Source organism: Fusarium oxysporum, chromosome 11 (assembly GCF_000149955.1).
Source record: "Fusarium oxysporum f. sp. lycopersici 4287 chromosome 11, whole genome shotgun sequence".
Taxonomy (NCBI): Eukaryota; Fungi; Ascomycota; class Sordariomycetes; order Hypocreales; family Nectriaceae; genus Fusarium; species Fusarium oxysporum.
The window spans coordinates 1,141,176-1,162,049 of record NC_030996.1 but is presented as its reverse complement, the minus strand read 5'-3'; the positions used below and the strand labels follow the sequence as shown (position 1 = coordinate 1,162,049).

Genomic DNA, 20,874 nt, shown 5'->3' with positions numbered 1-20,874 from the left:
TGACAGAATGACCGCGTTATTATGAGCAGAATTGGGAAAATATGCTCGAGAACTGAAGGTCCCATAAAGGAAAATCTGGTCGAGGGGACTTTTATGTGGCTGCCTACGCTACGCTAAAAGGGCGGGGTGCAGCACTGCTAAATTGCCTCTTTGGGTGTTTCTGCCCGAGCTTCTTTGTCAGTTGGTCCGATGCTGTACCTTTCACTACGCCGCAAAGTATAATTCGACGACATCAGAGAGTGATATCATTCTCGATCCTCAAAGAGGTAATTTTGATCGAATGTCGGGAATTGGCTGACTGGCAACTGCCACTATCGAAAACTCGGTTGGAAATCTAGACCAGAATTGCTCACATGAGTAATTGTGTCCGATGTTGCCTCACATATATCTCACCCAAATATAAATATTATGAGATAATCTACTGCAAAACATGTCTTACAGCGCATTCAGCTTTCCAATGGTCTCTTATCATGTTTTCGCTACCGATAAACGCAGCAGAGTTGGCATTCCTTATCCCTCTCACTTTAGTAGCGTTCCTTGTCTTGAAGCCACTTCTTTACTATCTTCTTGATCCTCTCGACCTGAGAAAATATCCATCCCCCAGCTTCCTTGCAGCAACCACTCATTTCTGGATCCTCAAGGAAACATGGCTCCAACGACGCTCCAGAAGTATCCATCGTCAGCACGAAAGACTTGGTGATGTCATCCGAATTGCGCCTAGTCTCATCATCTTCAACATCCCGAAAGCCGTGCCTGACATATATGGCCATGCTGCAGCTCGAAAGCTTGTGAAAGACACATTTTATGACAAGATTTCTGGTGAAGAGCGCGATATTGTCAACGTCATTGATCATGGTGACCATTCTCAGCGAAGGAAATACCTTTCCAACTCATTCGCTCTCAAAACTGTTACGGATATGGAGCCTGTCATCGGGCAAAATTTCCAGAGATTGCTGGACCACCTTGACGGTGTTGCAGATCAGAGCACTAATATTCCTTCCGGTCAGACAATAGACATTCGGCGATGGTAAGGAAACTTTCCGCCGGGACCCAATAAACTAATCAGGCAAAGGTTCAACTACTTTACTTTGGATGTCATCGGCGATATGGCTTTTGGCCTCCCTATGGGCTTCCTGGGAAATGGAGGCGATGCGACAAGAGTGAAATCTGCTGGAAGGCAAGAATACTGTATCCCCAGTACCATTGATACACTCCATCGAGGGACAAGGTTATCTACGACTTTAGCTCAGCTATCCAGTATACGATGCGTCAAACTTGTCAAACGACTCTGCAATACCACGAACTGGCTGAAACAATCAACTGGAGCCCAGGGTATCGAAGACTTTGATAACGTCTGCATTGACCAGTTGAGTGAAGTAAATGATATGCCAGCCTTGACGTTGGCAAACTAACTGACGCTGCACTCAGAGACTGGGCAACGGCTCGCCAGATCGTTCTCAACAAGACTTCATGAGCAAGATTCTAAAGGACCGTGAGGGCAAAGACCGAGGACTTTCATTTGAAAGACTTCTATCTGAGTCCATCGTCTTTATGAATGCTGGTAGCGAAACTACTGCTGCTGCTCTTTCAAGTACCCTATACTTTTTGCTCTCAAATCGAAAATGCTTCGAGAAGCTACGAGCCGAGATCGACGCCAGACTAGGACCAAATCACAACGGGATTGTCTCATACGATTCTGCTAAGGACCTTCCATATTTGAGAGCATGTATTGACGAGTCATTGAGACTTCGACCCCCAATTGCCTACGCTCTGCAACGTCTTGTGGTCTGTCCCCAAGGCGCAATTATAGCGGGCCATCACATCAAACAAGGAACGACTGTTGCAGTTTCACCATGGACTATTCACCGGAACAGGAAACTGTATAAGAACCCTGATGAATTCGATCCGGAGCGCTGGTTTGACCCAGAGCAACTGTCCAATCTCAGAAGGTACTACATCGTGTTTAGTCAGGGACCGCGTCAATGCCTTGGCAGGCACATTGCGATTGTTGAACTGCAGATATTGATTTCAACCCTGGTACGGAGATACAACATGTACTTGGCAGACCAAGAGATGAACTTCGTCATCTTTGATCGATTCAACTCGAACCCTGGACCCCTTTCTGTCAAGGTGGAGCGGCGGGTATTTGTGGACTAGCCAGGTTTGGGCATTGAAATGGGAGAGATACATAACTGTAGGAGAGGAAGAGGCATTCAATGTATCTGTACTGTCTTTATAGGATATCTGTAGATAAACTCAATTATGAGACTGGAATATCCCCTCATGGACCAGATGAGATCGACCCTGATGCTATCCTAATCGGCTCCGTGCTATCTTGAGTCACACTTTCACAGGTAGGTCAAAGCGGCGAATGCCAAGTTGCGCCAACGACTTCCGGCCCGACGATCTCTCTCCTGTTATGTCCTCACATATACCCGATTTAAGAAGCTCGCTAGAAGCCAAGACCATAGTCAAGCTTATCTGACACTCCAATCAAAGACCCTATCGCCAACACTTTATTTGCACCTCCGTGGTCGACATCGCACTAGTCATTAATACCGAGATAGTGATGAGGTTTTAGGCCTTGATTCGCGGAATCAGCGATACCCCTGTCTGCTAGCTGAGCGCTAAACCAGGTATCTCGCATGCATAAACTAAGCATACTCTCTAGTGCAAACATAAGAACCTTAGGATATTCCCGTATGGGTAATGTGTCCGAATCACGCGAGCGCATTAGAAAGAGGATTAGGTCCAGGGGTACCAGGGTCACACGAGGCCTCTACCGCCGATCAACTCAGCACTATCTCGCATTCATCCCATCATATTGCGCTATATTGCTCCCTTTGCCGGATCGACACTATGATTTTCCCTAACAAGGGGGTTCATCCCGTCCAAGGAAGTCAGCGCACCTTTCCCTTTGTGAGGAGCGGCCCCGAACGAGATAGCGGTCATGGCAAAGCAAATGGCGGGGGAGGCCGATGTTCGCTAGGAGAAAAGGTACGGGAAGGATTAAGCAGGTCCAAGCATTCGAGGTGATAAGAAAATGATGACAGCATATAACCCCGCGGCTGCACCTGAACCCCAGCATTGGCAGCCTTCATGCCCTGGCATACCGTTGGACCCTTGAATACAAACATCTTTGCAACGTCTATGAGCTATTTTCGTCTTAATGAATCGTTCTGAACAGGAATAACATTTTCAGAGTTAGATTTATGGACCTTGATACCCAACTCCAATCATCAGCGACATAATCAAGGAGGAGCATAGTCTTACAAGGTAGCTAGCCAAGATATTTCGAGGCTAACTCCGCTACAAGTCTGTCTTGGCAGTGGCACTTTTGCTTGATACTATTCACCCACTATCACTTTCCTTACTTGGACACCTCGGCCGCCGTGACGGTTTAGGAAGCTGAATAGTCTCTATCCAAACTCAACGTTATCACGCAAGACTTGGTGTTGATGATATGGATGATTGGATCTAATTGTATTATCAATCAACTTAAGGTGTATTCATGCCGATCTGTGTATAAATACACTTGGAGATCACCACGATAATCAGCTTTACTATCCTCATCCACACAGCCTCATCTCCTCTTGTATCTCTCTGTTCATCATGACTAGCATCCGCCGCCTCGCTCTGGCTCTTGGAGCTCTGCTCCCCGCAGTCCTCGCTGCTCCTGCCGATATCCTCTCCAAGCGACAGGCTGTTCCCGACAAGTACATCATCACCCTCAAGCCCGACGCCTCTGACTCCTCTGTTGCGGCTCACTTGAACTGGGTTGGTGATGTCCACCGCCGCAGCCTCAACAAGCGTGACACTTCCGGTGTTGAGAAGACTTTCAACATCAGCAGCTGGAGCGCTTACTCTGGCGAGTTCGACAAGTCCACCATTGCTGAGATCAAGAAGAGCCCTGAGGTTCGTTTAAACATCTAGTCTTAGTCATTCGATCGCTTACATGCTATAGGTTGCCTTCGTTGAGCCTGACTACACTATGTACCTCAGCTACGAGGAGTCGGAGCCCGAGCTTGCTGACCGTGCTCTGACCACCCAGTCTGGTGCCCCATGGGGTCTCGGTACGATCTCTCACCGAACCTCCGGCTCTACCAGCTACATCTACGACACCACTGCCGGCCAAGGTTCTTACGCCTACGTCGTTGACAGCGGTGTCCAGGTCAGCCACACCAACTTCGGTGGCCGTGCTTCTCTTGGTTACAACGCTGTTGGTGGTGCTCACGAGGATACCCTCGGTCACGGTACTCACGTTGCCGGTACCATCGCTGGTACTACCTACGGTGTCGCCAAGCGGGTAAGTCAAATATTCTACAACCGTGCTATCCAGAGACTAACCAGCTTTCTAGGCCAACATCATTTCTGTCAAGGTCTTCGCTGGCCGTGAGGGATCTACCTCCACCATTCTTGCTGGTTTCAACTGGGCTGTCAACGACATCACCTCCAAGAGCCGTGCTGGTCGCTCTGTTATCAACCTGTCTCTTGGCGGTCCCGCTTCTCAGACCTGGACCTCTGCCATCAACGCTGCCTACAACTCTGGCGTCCTCTCTGTTGTTGCTGCCGGTAACGGTGATGACGCCGGCCGACCTCTTCCCGTCTCTGGCCAGTCTCCTGCCAACGCTCCCAACGCTCTGACCGTTGCTGCCATCGACTCCAGCTGGCGCCCTGCTTCTTTCACCAACTACGGTGCTGGTGTCGACGTCTTCGGCCCAGGTGTCAACATCCTCTCCACCTGGATCGGCTCCAACTCTGCTACCAACACCATCAGCGGTACCTCCATGGCCTGCCCTCACGTTGCCGGTCTTGCTCTGTACCTCCAGGTCCTTGAGGGTCTCTCCACCCCCGCCTCCGTTACCAACCGTATTAAGTCTCTCGCCACTACTGGCAGAATCACTGGTACTCTCAGCGGCTCTCCCAACAGCGTTGCTTACAATGGTAACGGTGCTTAAATGTGATGAGATTATCCTAGAGGATATGGATAGAATATATCAATATTGTAAAATCAATACTACCGATATTTTAAGGTTACCTCTGAATAGACCCACTTGAATATGTATTTAGTTTGGCCCAGGCTTATCATCATAAGCTTAGGTAAAATCATGACTAGTATGAACTACAATGTATAACTTATCATCATAACTTTAGGTAAGTTTGTAATAATATACTCTAATATAAACAACTCTACACTTACTAGGGGATATGTATTTCACGTCAGCGTATATTGGAAAAGCATAGAAATCTTCATCATTGACAGAGAAATTGAGAGAAGAAAGAAAGTTGTCAATTTGTGAGTTGAGGCTCGTACTACTGATACATATGGGGGATTTAGGAAATAGGTTTTAGCGACCACCCAGAGCAGGGAGGCCAGGGGCACCGACAGGAGGGCAGGTGTGAAGAGTATAACACTCTTCGGTCTTGCCAATGACACATCGCTTACCATCGAAGATAGTGCCCTCGCCACACTCAGGTACCTTGGTGGAAATGCAAAGACCACCACTGGGAGTAAGACCTCGAGGGCAACGGGGAGGTTCGACAGAGACACACTTGCCACCCTTTCTGGTAGTGCCAGTAGGGCACTGAGGAGGAGTGACTGAGACACAGATATCATCTCTGAGCTCAGTTCCAGTAGGGCAACGGGGCTTGAGAGATGAGTCGCAAGTCTCAGTCTCAGAGTTGTACTTCATACCGGGAGCACAGCCAGGGTTCTTCTCAGAAGTACACTTGCTTCCGTTCCAGCTGGTACCAGGTTCACAGCGGGGAGGCTCCTTGGATACACAGCTGGTGCCGTCGAAAACAAGACCAGGTCGGCACTGAGGGTCAGAGTGATCGACGCAAGCACCGCCATCGAAAGACTTGCCAGGGTCGCAGATAGGCCGCTCCTTTGAAACACAGTTGGTGCCATCGAATTGCATGTTGTTGGGACAGGCTGGGACATCTTTCTCGGAGACACAGGTGGCACCGTTGAAGATGTAGCCAGGCCTGCAAATAGGACGATCGTTTGAGATGCAGTTAACCCCATTGAAAGAGCTTCCGGTCGGGCATTCTGGGGTAACGGAAGAAGTGCAGTCGTCATCATGGTGGTTGGTGCCACGCTCACAGACAGGAAGATCGGGGTACTTGCAGTATCGGCCAACAACAGTGGATCCACGGGGACACTGAGGACGCTCCTCTGAGATACAGTAATCGCCGGTCAGAGTGTGGCCAGGCTCGCAGACGGGAGGGGTGCTAGAGATACACTTCTTGCCGCTAAGAACGCTTCCGGGAGGGCAAGCTGCGCGATCTTCGAGGACACAGTTCTCTCCGTTGAAAACTGCACCAGGGCGGCAACGAGGGCTTTCAGAGATGATACACCGTCCATTGGTGTACTGTCCAGCACGGCATTGAGGAACAGACTGAACGATGCAGGTCTTTCCGTTCCACTTTCCGCCGGTAGGGCAGCTGGGCTCTTCAGTGGGGCTAACCCAGCAGCGGCCCTTGTCATAGTGAGTGCCAGGAGGGCAGTCATCCTCATGGTCAACAGACTTGAAGCAGGTGTCTCCGTTGAAGTCAAAGTTTTTGTAGCAGCAGGCCGACTTTCCACTGGTCTTGTCGGAGACGATATAGGTTCCGCTAGGGCAGGAAGCCTTGCTTTCAGAGACGCAGACTCTTCCTTCGAGGTTGAATCCAGGAGGGCAAGAGGGCTTGTCTTCACAGACCTTGCCATTGAAGAAGCCCGGCTCACAAGATGGGGGCTTCTCGGAGACACAGGCAGTGCCATCAAAGCTGGATCCGGGAGGACATCTTGGCTTTGACTCATGGGTGCATACCCCCTTGTTGATGACATAGCCGGGAGGGCAAGATGGAGGGGCTTCGCCAATACAATTGCCGTCGGCGAGTTTACTGCCAGGAGGGCAAGCCGGCGGCTTTGAATCAACACAGCTACCATCCTCGTACTTGAAAGGGGCAGGGCATTGAGGCTTGCTGCTTGAAGTACAAAGACGGTTCTTGAGAGTGAATCCTGGAGGGCATCCAGCTTCAGAAAGGGAGACACAGTTCCCGTCCTGATATTTGAACCCAGGGTTGCAACGTGGTTCGGCCTCAGACTCGCAGGACTCGCCGTTGAACCGGCTACCAGGAGGACAGCTAGGTGCAGTACCGATACAGTTGCGACCATTGTAGATCAGACCATCAGGGCACTTAGGTGGCTTCTCGCTGATGCAAGTATTTCCCTCAAGACGAGTACCCTCAGGGCAGACAGATGAGTGAGGGAAAACACAGCCAGTACCATCGTTGACAGTTCCAATGGGACAGCAACGGCTGTTACCAGAAGCATCTTGGACAGGCACAATCTGGCTCAGGTCGATGGACCGAGCTGGACGAGTGCTTGGGATGTCAAGCTGCGGAGGTGGACTGGAGCCATTGCTGAGAACGGAAGGCAGTCCAGCTTGCTGAACCATGAGACGAGCATCGAACGGAACGTCCTTTGCTGCGCTGCTCAGCGCAAAGCTGGAGAGTGCGATGATGGTCTTCCAGGATTCATGCATGGTTGGGAAAGGGAAGAGAAAGTGAAGGAGGATGGGGAGATGAGGAGTGATTACGAACTTGTGGTGCGAATGAAGTCCTCTTTTATCTACAGAATTTCCTGTCCGATTAGTTGCTGTAAGTGTTTACTTAGATTCCTCATCCACATCTCGTACTTTCGTTGACGGCATGATACCTTGGCATTCGTATGTCCCGACCCAGCAGCGCAACGGCTGGAAATCTTTGGCGTTTGTGAACGGCCGCCAATTCTCGGATGTCGCTATTCCGGCCGAAATTCGTTGTTTTAACTTGCTATTGGAGTTTGGTTCAGATGGGGACTTTCGTCTCACTTGTGCCGGTTGGGTGGCTGGTATGATCTACAACTGTCCCTTCTGAGCAGAGATTGTCTCTCAATTGCATTCTTAGGATGCGGGGATGAAACTATCGTAAACCTGAGTCTTGATATCAATGGACCTTCCTGCCATTGCAAACCTTAGTCCCGCTAGAATCGCACTCTCAGCTAGATCTCATCATAGGGATACTACTTAGAGGATAGCGAAAAGCTTGGGGGTGTATTCGCAAGTAATTAAATACTCCGATAAGTTTAGCTCATTTTAGGAGAAGGTTCAGTAGACTGTTAGCTTATGCTCGCCCCCTTGTCCAATAAATAGTCTCAGCCATTCTAATACCCTAAGAGTTGCCTTGATGCCTGCCTTCTCGTCGATAGTCTACTGGTTGCGTTTCTTCCACTAGCTCACGGAATGTCAAGACCTTTTCTTCCGAAACAGATGTTCTGACGCCACTAACGCTGTTCTGATATGAGGGAGAATCATGATATGATACCAATCTTAGGACTTGACCATGACGCCGGGGAGTCGGAGCGTGCGCACGAGCTCATGGGCCACCATCACAAACAATGTCTGGCCTTTGGCTGCCAAAAAGCTTACCACTCATCCCTTCCGACATCAGAATTTCTTCCTTGAGAAGCTTTACCGCCTCCGCCCACTATTTGGACTTGCTTTTGGGCAATGATAGTCGTATTGCTTGAACATGTGTCAGACGTGAGGCCTTCAGCTGAGTGTCTTGAACGATTCCTTGCCGTCCTGGATGAACTTTTGTCTCACTGTTGTTACCGCGACACACAGATATAGATTTTAGGCCTCCCTTTAGTATGTATCAAGGTTTAGATTTGCAGACGATCAGCACCCAGCTCGGAACGGGCCATCGGGCCTGCCGACGGAAGGGATTTTACCTGAGACAGGCCATACCTAACTTGTAGAAGAGGCCGTTTTGCCAAAGTTAATCTATGAGGTGTCCGTAAATCATGTGTCCCTTTGATCCAATAGTATTTCTTGTGTTGTTTCCTAATTCTCTCTTGTGCAGCTGCCATCTAGCTTAGCCAGCCTGCTTCTGGTCATGTCCGTCCTTGCATGATAGCGACCTCAGCTGAGATGCTTGTCCAGGGATCGTCTTAGACAACGCAGAGCTTGAATTTATTCGGATTGGTCAACTTGCGAGACCATCTGCATTCAAATCTGTTCAAATGAGAGGGCTGAGATTGACTCTGGTGATTTCGTCGCCATCACCAACCTTCGTGTGCAGCTACATGAGGAATGTGCCCGCATCTCGCTATGCTTTTGCGACGGACCGGCATGTGACGCAGATCAATGGAACTATCAGACAAATTGAGCGTCCCGTGTTTTTACTATCCCATTTGAGATAGGATTTTCAGTTCAGTCTCAAACTGACGTCGGTATTTATCAGGCAAATGCCGACGGAACCCTTCTGACAGGCTACTTGTCTCATGCTGCTTGGAATCGGCTCATTTCGTCAAGGTTTCTGGGGACGTTCAGCCAGCCATCTTCAGTGCGGGGATTCCTTGTTGGTAAACATTGAGACAAAGCTGGCGCTCAAGCATTTGAGACAACGGTCGGCGCTGGGAAATGATGATGAAATGTCTTAGAAGAGGAAATTGAGAAGGCCTCAGCTGAGAATACGTCTTGCCATATCGATGGCGGTCAATTATGATACTCGATGATGAGCGAAGTCTCTGTATTTTATCGGAGAGTACGTGTCACCGTTCGATCGAGAGTACATATAAAGCATGACATGGAGAACGCTTAAGAGGATTTCCTCATACAAGTCTCAACCTTCATCTCAGTAGCAATCTCCAGAAATCCCAAACATCTTTTTACTTCAATCAACTCTCAACGCCCATCATGGTCTACTACGCTTTCCTCAAATGGGTACGTCTCCAAACTTGAGCAGCCATTGGGGGACCAGCATTCTGACCTTTCCTTAGCAAACTTCCGAGCCCAATTATCGATACCTTCTTGCAGCTCCTGATGCTGAGACCATCGATGAGTGGTGGCGCGAGGCTTCTACCAAGGATCCAGAGCATGTCAAGCGTCTCGGCCCTGATTTCTACTCTTGGGGCAGCGGCGCTCAGGCGTGGGATCTGGCTCCTTCATTCATTAACAAGATCATATACACTTTGCTGAATGATCGAGATGGTCGTATCATTTCGAACTTCAATCAACCTGCAAGAGTCAGCGTCGTCAGTGGTGATTCGTAAGTTTCCTTCAAGGCATTCTTCTGAAATTTTGTGTCTAATATACTGTAGCTACTACATTCGGTCCAAGTCTAGCCCAGAGCTATACTGGCTTGAAAAGGGTGGTTTGATCTATGCGACTAAGCAGGGCCGCACTCGCTTCACCATCCGGCTGGACGGAGAGCGTGATAGTGACAGAAACAGGACTGTCATCATCGGCAAGGACTACATCTCCGTTGGTGCAGTTGGAGGCACTACTCAAAAGTATGTCAGCGTCAATGACAATGGCGAGGTCGTCCTGAGTGGACATGGTTGCCGCATGTACTACAACGATTTGAAGAACATGTTTCTTGCACAGGGAGAGATTGATAACCTTGGAAATGCCTCTCTCATGAAGACGGATGGCTTCGGCGAAGAGTGGGAGCTCGTCAAATAGAAATAAGCTAGAAACTGATAGCTAGTTCTCTTCCAACAGCGCAACCAGCGCCGGAGAAACAATCAACATTTCATTTGTAGCTTTGCCCCTGGCGTTTTCGATTCCAACCTGAATGGCCATGCTGGTATGGTCTGCTTATCTATAAGGCCTGTAACATGGTTGGCAAGCAATTGCAGTGATTCGCTGTGATCTCTGGATGCGACTGTGAGCGCTAATGCGGTTACTGTACAGTAACATGCATCCGATCAGTTTCATTGGTTGAGAAGCCGTAAAGTTCCATTGATCGACATGGTTACTGTACAGTACCAGCAGCTTACGACATCATGAACTGGATCAAAGTCGTCAATATATAGGCCTATGACTGAGAATTGGCATTCAATAAATAGCTCAACTCTGTTCTTTCATCGTAGTCACCATTACTTGTCCGGTTCCAGCTTGTCTGTCATCCATTGTTCTGTACCGATCGCATCACTGTACTACCCCTCATTGCTTGGTTAAAATGTCCGTCGCACGATCTGAGCTCAAGTTCCGCGCTCCTCCGTCAATGCGATTGAGTGACGGCTCAACTAACTCTAAAACATCTCGCCCAGAACATAATCACACCATCACCACATCTCTGGACCGAGCACGAGATCGGTTCGCGGTCACAGGCAATGCCATTGTGACTGGGGGTGCTGGGGATATTGGATCTGTTGCCTGTCGAGCTCTGCTTGAACATGGACTCCAGGGACTAGCTATCTTTGACCTGCATCCTGATGCTGGGCAAATGGCAGTCACCAGTCTTCAGAGCGACTTCCCTGAAGCAAAGATCACGTTTACCAAAGTTGATGTGACAGATTCCAAGTCCGTCACAGCCGCCGTTGCGAACGCAGAGCAAGTCATCGGTCCTATCAACATCTGCCTTTGCTTTGCTGGCATCGCCTTTGCTGCACATGCTTTGGACATTACTCCACAACAATTCAAGACCATGTTTGACGTCAACACCACGGGTGCATTCCTGGTAGCTCAAGCTGTTGCGAAGTCTATCGCAAGCAGAGAAACAGGTGGCTCCATCATTCTAATGGCGAGCATATCAGCCCACATAGTAAACTTTCCCCAGCCTCAAGTTCACTATAACGCGGCGAAGGCCGCCATCATCTCTATGAAAAGCTCACTCGCCGCAGAGTGGGCGGTACATGGTATTCGTGTCAATAGTATCAGTCCTGGATACATGGATACTATTCTGAATGAGGGGGACGGTTTGGCAGAGCATAGAGCTATCTGGGCAAAGAGAACCCCATATGGCCGTATGGGGAAACCGGAGGAACTCACGGGTGCTGTTGTCTTGCTCGCCAGCAAAGCAGGTAGTTACATCACGGGCGCAGATATCCTTGTAGATGGTGGGATTAGCGTTTTTTAGAAATGCATGAGAAAGAATGAGTAGTACACTCTAGTCCCAAATTCAAATACATTTTACTTCGTATGAATGATAAAGAGGACAAGGCTAAAGCGAGCCTTCTTATATTACTGGTCATCCACTGATAATCGATCTTATGACGATCAGTTCAAACTTCCATCGCATACGTCTCGTGCGAAGTATTCCGTAGTATCTTGCACGGGGGTGATAAGTGCACTTGTGACGTAATTTTCAGTTTTATCTGAATTAGAGATAACAAAAAGAAACACCCGCGGCACTATGCCATGGCTGTACATTCGCCACGCGCATGGGGAAACTGGACATTTGCGGTACTTAGAATTTCTGAGTTACTGTACAGTATCTCTCGCCTATGTCATAACTATTGGATGGTTGATATCTATGAGGGTGTAAGGAACTGTACAGTCCATGCATTAGCGTCTCGTCCATTACTCACGACGACTCTTCCACTCTCCAGTTAGCAGCGACCATCGATTATCTTTCAGGGGTTTCATTCAGCTATAAATGAGGCTATTTTCTTTTGTGATTCTTGTTCGAAAGATTCTTCAAATCACTTTTTATCTTGCAACCTCTGTGCTCTCCAAACGGCGGCCTTTCACCATGAGTAAAGTCACCTGGCTTGACAAGCTCCAGCAGCAAGGTATGATAGCACTTCCTTTTCTCGTTATCCATTTTAAATATTGAGTCGTTTAATAGTCAAGATTGACATCGACTGTATGGATCCAGAAGAGGCGAAGAGATTTCTGCCTTTCAAGCCATATGATCAAACGAGCAATCAGCGCTTGGTCTATGAGCAAATAATCTCTCCCGAGAACCGCGAATTATTCTTGAAAACTGTTGAAGAAGGCAAAGACGAAGGATGGGAGGTAATTCTTGATCGCATGGTAAGTCACTTTGTCTATCTTGATAGTAGCCACTCATTCACATCATCTGCAGAGTGCCCTGCTGTGCGCCAAAAACATGGAGAACATCCAGGGGCGGGTGTTGCTTCAGACTTCAGCTTTCTACGCATACGACACTGAAAAGGTTATATCCCAGGCCCGATCATATGCACGCGAGTTCGAGAAGCTCGGTATCTCGAAGGATCGAATTTGTATCAAGATTCCGTGCACAGGTCCTGCTCTCAACGCCAGCCCGGTTCTACTCAGAGAAGGGATCCGCACGCTGGGAACTTCTCTATTTTCTGTTACTCAAGCCATTGCTGCCAGCCAGGCAGAGACGTTGTCTATTAGCCCCTACTACAACTGTGAGACCCTGTCTCGTTTATGTGGCTCTTTCGATATGCTCACATCCTCATAGTTCCTTGGTATCATACCGACCGAGAGCAGTGGCCCAATGCTAAAGACCCGGCTCTCGATCATCCTATGTCACCCAGGATCGTACAAATCCAGCAGATCTACAAGCGCCTTCGAGAAGAGACTGGTAAGACGCAACCACTACTCAAACCAGCAAGGTAGGTACCAGAATTCTGGAGGGTGAGAAACCTTGGCGCTGACTTTGCTTCCCAGCTTCATATCCGCTCGTGAGGCAATGGCCATGGCCGAGCTCGGCTGTGATCATGCCACTATTCCCGAGGATATACTCCTCCAACTCTCGCTACTGGATGCTGAAGCAAACGCGCCACCTGGTGGTGATTCTTACATGAAGAACGGTACTCCCTCGCAACGAATTGCCCATCTGGCACAGGTTGATCCCCTTATCGGACCCGACTGGCCTGGACTTCCGACACTTGATATCAATTATCTGGCAGATAATGGGGCCGCATTGACCCAAGCCATCGTTGCTGACCCTGTCACCCAGAGAGGGCTTGACGAAGCTATTGAGGCATTCAAGGCAAACGAGCTGCAGATTCGAGATGCGATCGAAGGAGCTTTAAAGCAGTTCTGAGGATCGTGATTTCCTTTTTCGCCATTCTGGCCGATAGTAAACTCTCGTTAAATACAGCTCTGTAACTCATTATCCCCTGTACCATTCTGAACAAAAGATGAAATCTCGCTTCCACTAAGACCACCAGCCCAAGCCGAACCCTCATCGACAACTCCCTGTGTCCAGAAACTTGCCATCAAAGGATCATCCAAATAAGAATGGCTGGGGCCCAAAAGATCTGGGAAGGGAAAATTAGGCTCGGCCGCTGTATTTAGGCACAAGTTGAAGTTCACTTGCGGTTCCTGGTACGCTGAGATAGGTACAGATCCGGGAGTAGTTTCTAGGCTGCTTTGGATGGTGTCTGGTGTAATATTGACATCTGTTTGCAGGACAGGGGGTGCATAAGAATTATCGGATGAGAAGCCCGCTTCACGTGTGGTCTCATGCTGGACTTGCGAGTATTCTTCTGCCCAGTTATCTCCAAAACCGGCAGGAAAGGTCCCAAAGACATGATTCTTTGTTTCAGCTAGTTGGGTCATGGCTTGGGTCATGGGCTTGACCTGAGCTTGAGGCATAGATGGTCCTTCAATCTGAGCACGCAGAGCATTCACCTCAGCGACAAGCTGATGGTTCTGGTCAACAACTTCTTGCATGTCACTAGCTGCCGCTATGCAAAGTTCGCGCTGCTGTCTCACATGCTCTATGCTCTTGTTTACGATGAGAACCTTTGTAAGTCGTCGAGTATTGGTAAGGTTGGGCAGCAGGCGCGCCAGTTCCTATGCAAGCGCCACAACAAGGTTACTAGATGATATCTTGAGATTTTCATCACAGTTGGCCTCACCATAAAATCTTCTTTTAGTTCACCGCGGCGTTGTTTCTCAATAGCCAAGTTCCTAGCCGTGACGTCGGGCGGCAAAGGCCGAGGTCGATTCTTCCGCTTGGGTCGTGAGGTCTTCGTAATTCCAGCATTAGACATCGTACGACTTATTTGCAAGTATTTGGTAATGAGTAAAGATTGCAAACGCGCCGTGGTTTCGAAGTAATTGTGAGCGAAATTGCGAGGGATCTGTCCGACATTACATCACCAACTACGCTATTGACGTGGTGGGAAGGTCGATCTGATCGGCCCGTATCAGCACCGAATGTGACATTTAATTGGCCGAGATAGTTGCTGAGGGTGCGTTTACTGTGCAGTAAACATGTGGCGCAGGAGATCTATGATTATCATGAGGCTGGGTTACAAGATGAAGAGCATAACTTTATGCGTGCTGTCATAAACTGTTTACGAATTTATGGATGTCGTAGTGTTGATATTCATCCTACTGATATGAAGACAACACAGCTTTCCCATCAATCAATCATCATCAAGTCCAGCAAGAAAATCAGCCGATGGTACAAAGAATGTCGAGCCTGTAACAGCCTTCGAATAGTTGAGAATCCGATCATGCATCCCAGGCGGAACACCGACAAACATGCGCTCTAGCATCTTCTCAATGACCCAGAGTTTCTTCGAGTACCCGATAAAATATGTGCCAAACTCACCCTGGGCTGGAGATCCAAAGGGCATATTATCACGTAGAATATCATGCTCACTTCCTCCCTCGTCTTCAATCGTAGCGAGACTCTTATGGGACTGCTGTTGCCCTTCATCCGCATCATCAAGCTCAATGTTATCGAGCTTCGTGCGTCCAATGATGGCTTCCTGCTGTTCTGTCTTGAGAGTCTTCCATGCTTTGAGATCGTGAAGATATTTCTGTACCACGACATAACTTCCTCCTACAGCAGCAGAGTCGTCTTGCGCAGTGACAAGTACCGATTCCTTGATATCGGGGCCGACTGGATTGGCAGTTCCGTCGACAAATCCAAGGACGTCGCGCGTATCGAAATACCTAAAACCAACTGTCTCATCTTCGAGCTTGACAGCATCACCCAGTCTATCCATGAGTTGTCTCTCAAATTCGAATGCCATATCTCGCCTGTCGGATCGAATATGAAAGAAGATATCACCTGGCGTTGACACAGCAGTATGCTTTGACCCCTTGAACTCTTTGAAAGGATGTAGCTCGTTAGGCCGAGGGAGTTTGGTCAATCGGTCCCATGCCGAGCTTCCAATGCCAACAGTACATGAGAGGTTTGCGGTTTGATGGCGAATTGATATGTTCTTGGTAATGTCTGCAATGCTAGACAATGTTGATCGGATTGTCTTGTCGGCATCCGGGTTGTCTGTTGCCGAGAGAACGAGGAATGTCGCGGACTGCGACAAGGGAGATTCCACCGCCTGAGGGTTCATTTTGAAACCGGATGGAACGGAACCTGACAAGAAGCGTCTTGGCTTACAAAAGGAGGAATTTGTAACTTTTAGCCAGTGGATTGATGTAATACGTGAGACAGAAGGACCCAATGGCGCCTGATACGTGATGAGAACCCGACAGGACAGCATATCTTGGGAGTCTCGAATAACGCCTACGATAAATTGCTCACGGTTGTCAGCGCCAAATGCGACACTGGCTGGCTCGTATAACCTCTAAGTGCATATTCAAGGATCACTACCCGAGTTTCGCTGACACGAGCTTTGTAAGTCTTCAGTAAATGCAAGATAAGGGCAACCTTATTGGAGGTATCGGCGTAATCATGACGCAGAGGGCTTACTTATACTGATTGCGGAATGAGTAATTGGCCAATGATGAGGTTCGCAAAATAATCAACACCGATGGGTTTGTTCTCACAATTGTGCTTATCGATAAGGCACTTGTTGATAGCCTAACAGATAAGAGTCTTCATCCACTTTGATAAAGTCAAATCAGTTAGTGTAATATCGCAGCCGCTTTCGCTGCATCCTGAGCCAGCAATATTTGAAATCATCCGCAGCTACCATACCGTGAAGGGAGGATAATTTTATACTTGCCAGTTCGTGGGTTAATGCGTGCAAACTTGTTGGACTAGACTCCAGAGTTGCTCACAACCACCTAATCTTGTAGTCTTAAGGTTTAGAAATGGTTACATAGACTATTAATAAGGTCACGTAGCTTTCAAAGATGAATTGTTCAACTCAATCGTTACAAGTCTTGAAAATCATTTAATATTCGTATTGCATTGCAACTCTGACAATGAACGCTGGTTGGAGAATAAGTCATTCACCTACCCTGAATACCTCTCTTAACTGCCACCCAGCATTGGACCAGAGTGAATGTCCTCTGATGCCTGTAAGCATATGGCATCTGGTTGAAACTTTGAGACAAACTATTATGTTCTTTTGTTTCTTGTTAACAACTGAACTGTTTCGCACGCGATTACCCTTGCCATTCATCGCGGAACTTCACATGTCGCATGAACAACTCTTCAGACCGTAGACCTAGCATAACAACCATACGAGGATATTCACGACGAAACTTCCCCATGAAAGTTGTTTACCCTGTAAGTGTCGTATGTGTTGAATAAATGCCGTGCTACAAGGATCTGGCAAGGTGAGGCGTCGGCAGAAATTAATCAATCTGACAAAGCAATAGTCGCAAGCCATGGCCTCGTTAGGAAGGCACATGATGTGGCGGTTTCAGAGGAATACGGGAAGTTTAAGATTGCTGGTTCGTGCGCAGAAAAGCCCAGACTCGTCCATTATTTCTGTCATTAGTGCATACGGACAGCGCTTTGGCAGCTTTTAGCTTTGTGTAGATCCTCTTTCATGTGGCCCAAGGATACGATACAATGTCTGAAAATATCTTCAAAGAACCGTCTCTTGAATGAGTCGCTGCTTGTTTCATCAAAGTCGGTCTGCTTACGCGTAGCCCACTTGGCATTCCCCGCTCGCCAAGTTCTTGCACAGCACAGCACAGTGCAGCATGCAGGATGGAAACAGAGCCACCCGATCAGAGGCCAGAGGGATAAACAATCATGTCTTGTGGAGGAATCAGTGGATGAGGAGCTGAAACTTCATTGTTACAGTGAAATTTGACAAGCCACGATCCCAGTTCTCCGGTTCCAAGGCTCGGAAATGATCAAATATCAATGCGAGACGAATCGTAGTCGTCAAGAATCCTATCGGAAATAAGCCTTTGCAGGGCCCCTGTGCCTGCAGGGCAGAATTTCTGATTCAACATCAACACGGACCGGCTAACGTTAGTCTGCCATGAAATGCACGTCCATCCAAAGCGGATCATTTGGGCAAATGCAACCCCAAGTGCCAGTGCCAGCTTCCGATCATCAGGAACATTCTTTAGCATCGGCAGACGAGAGATTTCTTTCGCCGATCACTGCAGTCACTCACTCACTTTCTGTGAGACCTGCGCGAAAAATGTCGGGGAGGGAAGCATGGGACACACGAGGCGTGCGTTTCTATGATAGACCGCCTGGCGTACGGTGAGAAACAAAGGGCGCTTGCAGATGATTGGGCTCTCGTCAGGGAGAAGCGCTGTGGCGTTGTTTCGATGACGGTCTGCACCCGCGAGGTCCGACAAAGAAGACTCAAAACACCGATGGCTGTTTCAACAAAGATGCCCAACAGCTAAAGGGATCCATTGTATGAGGAGTTTATTGTTCTCGTTGAAACCCCTTTTTGCGTTTTGCTGGTCTTGGGCCACGTTCGATGACATTCTAGTGAGCGGACAGTGGCATGTATTGCAAGTTTGGCGGAGTGCCAGCCATCGTGGACCAATGATATAGTGCATCCGTCCCTTGCAGTAGCTGCAGTTAGCCTGTTACAGAGGCAACGGAACAAACGAGTCAAGAAAATGCTAGCAAACTTTTTTCCTTAACAAAACACGACCGGTCGTGTCGGCCCCTTTCTCACTTGCATATGGAAGGAAGGAGAATAATAACGTAAGGGAATGAGTGAGTGAGGAGAATTGTTGGGCATTGGCAGGGTATCTTGCATCACTGCCAATTTTCAAGGCTGATTTCGATCAATCTTGAAAGCATCCTAGCCCTGGTCGGCAGATCCCTGTACTCGGGGATCACATTACGAACTTGTAACTTTATTTTATATTGGGAGGCGTCGCCCGTGATTACAGAAAACCCGGGGGGGGGATGAGGATAGCCCATGTCTGTGCGACAAGACTGGACGACACCAATGCTCACCTGTCTTAGATGCGCTTTGTGCACCTTGACGCTCATCATCATCACAGAGAATGCACTAAAGCGCTGCACGTACCGTTCGTATTCCCCCATCCCCCGTGGTGAAGGGCGAATGGTACCTTTTGCCGCCCTCGTTTAGTGGCGTCAAAATACCGCGCCGGCATGTTCGGTCCCTGGTCCAAGAACAACAAGCCCCGGCATGTCATCTCGTCTCTTTGCTGGCTGATTGCCGCGTCAAGGCGAAACACGCAGGCAAGATCTCGGTAAGGATTTGATATTGCAGGACTGATATGAGAGGGTTTCAGTGTGGCATCCCTCCCCACACTCAACCCGAGCTTCCCATCCGGAGACTCGGGTGTCAGCTGCGAGACCTCGTATTGATTGGTTCGGCAAGCTGAGGCCATCAACGGTTTTCTTTTACCCCTGGTCTAGACTAGCTAGTCTAGTCTCTTTACCCCTGGATCGAGCAGCCCATCGGAGCATCATCCCTTTGAAACACAGAACTCCGCTCTTTCAATCAATTCGACGTTGTCTGTTGTCCAGGGCCCAGGCTTACGCCTCGAATTTCGTTTTTCACATGGCACCACACCAACTGTCGGGATCATTGACATGTCTCATCCAATAGGATCATTACACTGGTTGACTGCCGCACAACTATATTATAACCTTGATTCCCGTCCCCCATCTTCTGTTTCTTTTCCTCTCCAGACTCAATCAGTCTTGTCACTCATTCCTTAACAGGCAAACCACTCATTCATCCTTGAAGGATTATTCTACATTCTTTCACTCCTTAACACGTTCTTTTTAAAGCAACTCGAAATTTTTACAGCCCAGTCCCGGTGACGTTAACCAACAACAACAAAACTCTCAATCAAGATGCATTTCTCAAGCTTCATCGTTTCCATGATGGCCGCTGGCGCCATGGCCGCTCCCCACGGCAGCTGGGGCAACTCCAACAAGCACTACAAGGTCGTTACCGAGTATGAGTACGTCACTCACTACGTGACCGCTGGAGGCAACGCTCCCCAGGCCACCTACGTTCCCGAGCAGCCCGCCGCCGCCCCTGTCCAGGAGCAGCAGCCCGCCCCCGTCGTCGTCAAGAAGCCCAAGAAGAACCCTGCTCCCCAGCCCACCTACGTCGCTGCCCCCGAGCCCGAGAAGGAGGAGCCCGCCACCACTCAGGAGGAGGCCCCCGCTGCCACTCAGCCCAGCTCCGACTCTGGCTCCGGATCTTCCAACCTCGACGCTGATCAACAGAAGGCTCTCGACCTCCACAACGAGGCCCGCAAGGCTGTCGGTAACGAGCCTCTCTCTTGGGACGACTCTCTTGCCTCCGGTGCCCAAGAGTGGGCCGACCACCTTGCTCAACTCGGCAGCCTCGAGCACTCTCAGGGTGAGGATGGCGAGAACCTTTACATGGGCAGCGGCTCCAACCCCTACTCCGCTGCTGTTGAGGCTTTCCTGAGCGAGAAGAGCCAGTACAACGGCGAGGCCATCTCCGGCTCCAACTACATGTCCTTCGGTCACTACACCCAGTGCGTCTGGAAGACCACCACCAAGGTCGGTATGGCCGTCGCCAAGGACAGCTCCGGTGCCTCTTGGGTTGTCGCCCGCTACCAGAAGCCCGGTAACATGTAAGTTCCCATAACTCTACCATTAAATGAAGCAGTCGCTAATTATGATATAGGATCGGTGACAAGCCTTACTAAATGTCAACGCCGACATGGACGGATGCTTAGGTTCGGGATAGCTGGCAGTGATCTTTTGATGTATCTTTTTCACTTCAAGTTATGAGAGCGACTCACCAGGGCTATGAACTCACATTTCACTTCTTGAATAAACCATTCGCGTTTTCTTATGCGGATTATTTGGTTTACTGACAATATGTATATACTTGTCTCACGCAATTACGACCTTTGCATTTACGTTCATGATACACTTTGTCTCTGCCGATGCTTCTTGGTGATGTGTTCAGTGAATGAATGAATATTAATGTTCCACGAAATGAGCACGAGGACATTTGCTGTAGCT

The 20,874-nt window shown here is 48.9% G+C and overlaps 9 protein-coding genes across 9 annotated transcripts; 6 read left to right on the top strand and 3 right to left on the bottom strand.

The window, feature by feature from the left end:
- Positions 1-470: 470 nt before the first annotated feature.
- On the top strand, positions 471-2,157 carry FOXG_09802 (uncharacterized protein; the record flags this gene model as incomplete). The annotated part of the gene is made up of 3 exons (XM_018389025.1): positions 471-1,027; positions 1,073-1,376; positions 1,429-2,157. The coding sequence occupies 3 exons, from the start codon at positions 471-473 to the stop codon at positions 2,155-2,157; spliced, it is 1,590 nt and encodes a 529-aa protein (XP_018247213.1).
- Positions 2,158-3,059: 902 nt separating this feature from the next.
- On the top strand, positions 3,060-5,190 carry FOXG_09801 (alkaline proteinase). The gene is made up of 3 exons (XM_018389024.1): positions 3,060-3,915; positions 3,965-4,306; positions 4,359-5,190. The coding sequence occupies exons 1-3, from the start codon at positions 3,613-3,615 to the stop codon at positions 4,956-4,958; spliced, it is 1,245 nt and encodes a 414-aa protein (XP_018247212.1). The 5' UTR covers positions 3,060-3,612; the 3' UTR covers positions 4,959-5,190.
- A 42-nt stretch (positions 5,191-5,232) lies between these two features.
- Positions 5,233-7,637, bottom strand: FOXG_09800 (uncharacterized protein). The gene has a single exon (XM_018389023.1). The coding sequence runs from the start codon at positions 7,530-7,532 to the stop codon at positions 5,349-5,351; it is 2,184 nt and encodes a 727-aa protein (XP_018247211.1). The 5' UTR covers positions 7,533-7,637; the 3' UTR covers positions 5,233-5,348.
- A 1,783-nt stretch (positions 7,638-9,420) lies between these two features.
- On the top strand, positions 9,421-10,583 carry FOXG_09799 (uncharacterized protein). The gene is made up of 3 exons (XM_018389022.1): positions 9,421-9,755; positions 9,812-10,080; positions 10,133-10,583. Exons 1-3 carry the CDS (start codon positions 9,729-9,731, stop codon positions 10,494-10,496), a joined length of 660 nt encoding a protein of 219 aa, XP_018247210.1. The 5' UTR covers positions 9,421-9,728; the 3' UTR covers positions 10,497-10,583.
- A 412-nt stretch (positions 10,584-10,995) lies between these two features.
- On the top strand, positions 10,996-11,970 carry FOXG_09798 (gluconate 5-dehydrogenase; the record flags this gene model as incomplete). Its single annotated transcript, XM_018389021.1, has 1 exon — positions 10,996-11,970. One exon carries the CDS (start codon positions 10,996-10,998, stop codon positions 11,893-11,895), a length of 900 nt encoding a protein of 299 aa, XP_018247209.1. The 3' UTR covers positions 11,896-11,970.
- A 540-nt stretch (positions 11,971-12,510) lies between these two features.
- On the top strand, positions 12,511-13,797 carry FOXG_09797 (uncharacterized protein; the record flags this gene model as incomplete). The annotated part of the gene is made up of 5 exons (XM_018389020.1): positions 12,511-12,550; positions 12,607-12,794; positions 12,847-13,156; positions 13,210-13,363; positions 13,419-13,797. 5 exons carry the CDS (start codon positions 12,511-12,513, stop codon positions 13,795-13,797), a joined length of 1,071 nt encoding a protein of 356 aa, XP_018247208.1.
- On the bottom strand, positions 13,773-14,831 carry FOXG_20155 (uncharacterized protein). Its single transcript, XM_018400426.1, has 2 exons — positions 14,618-14,831; positions 13,773-14,552 (listed from the first exon to the last, which is right to left on the bottom strand). The coding sequence occupies exons 1-2, from the start codon at positions 14,750-14,752 to the stop codon at positions 13,845-13,847; spliced, it is 843 nt and encodes a 280-aa protein (XP_018247207.1). The 5' UTR covers positions 14,753-14,831; the 3' UTR covers positions 13,773-13,844.
- An 83-nt stretch (positions 14,832-14,914) lies between these two features.
- On the bottom strand, positions 14,915-16,433 carry FOXG_09796 (iron-dependent peroxidase). Its single transcript, XM_018389019.1, has one exon. The coding sequence runs from the start codon at positions 16,214-16,216 to the stop codon at positions 15,131-15,133; it is 1,086 nt and encodes a 361-aa protein (XP_018247206.1). The 5' UTR covers positions 16,217-16,433; the 3' UTR covers positions 14,915-15,130.
- A 2,383-nt stretch (positions 16,434-18,816) lies between these two features.
- Positions 18,817-20,856, top strand: FOXG_09795 (uncharacterized protein). Its single transcript, XM_018389018.1, has 2 exons — positions 18,817-20,477; positions 20,531-20,856. Exons 1-2 carry the CDS (start codon positions 19,720-19,722, stop codon positions 20,550-20,552), a joined length of 780 nt encoding a protein of 259 aa, XP_018247205.1. The 5' UTR covers positions 18,817-19,719; the 3' UTR covers positions 20,553-20,856.
- The last annotated feature ends 18 nt before the right edge of the window (positions 20,857-20,874 follow it).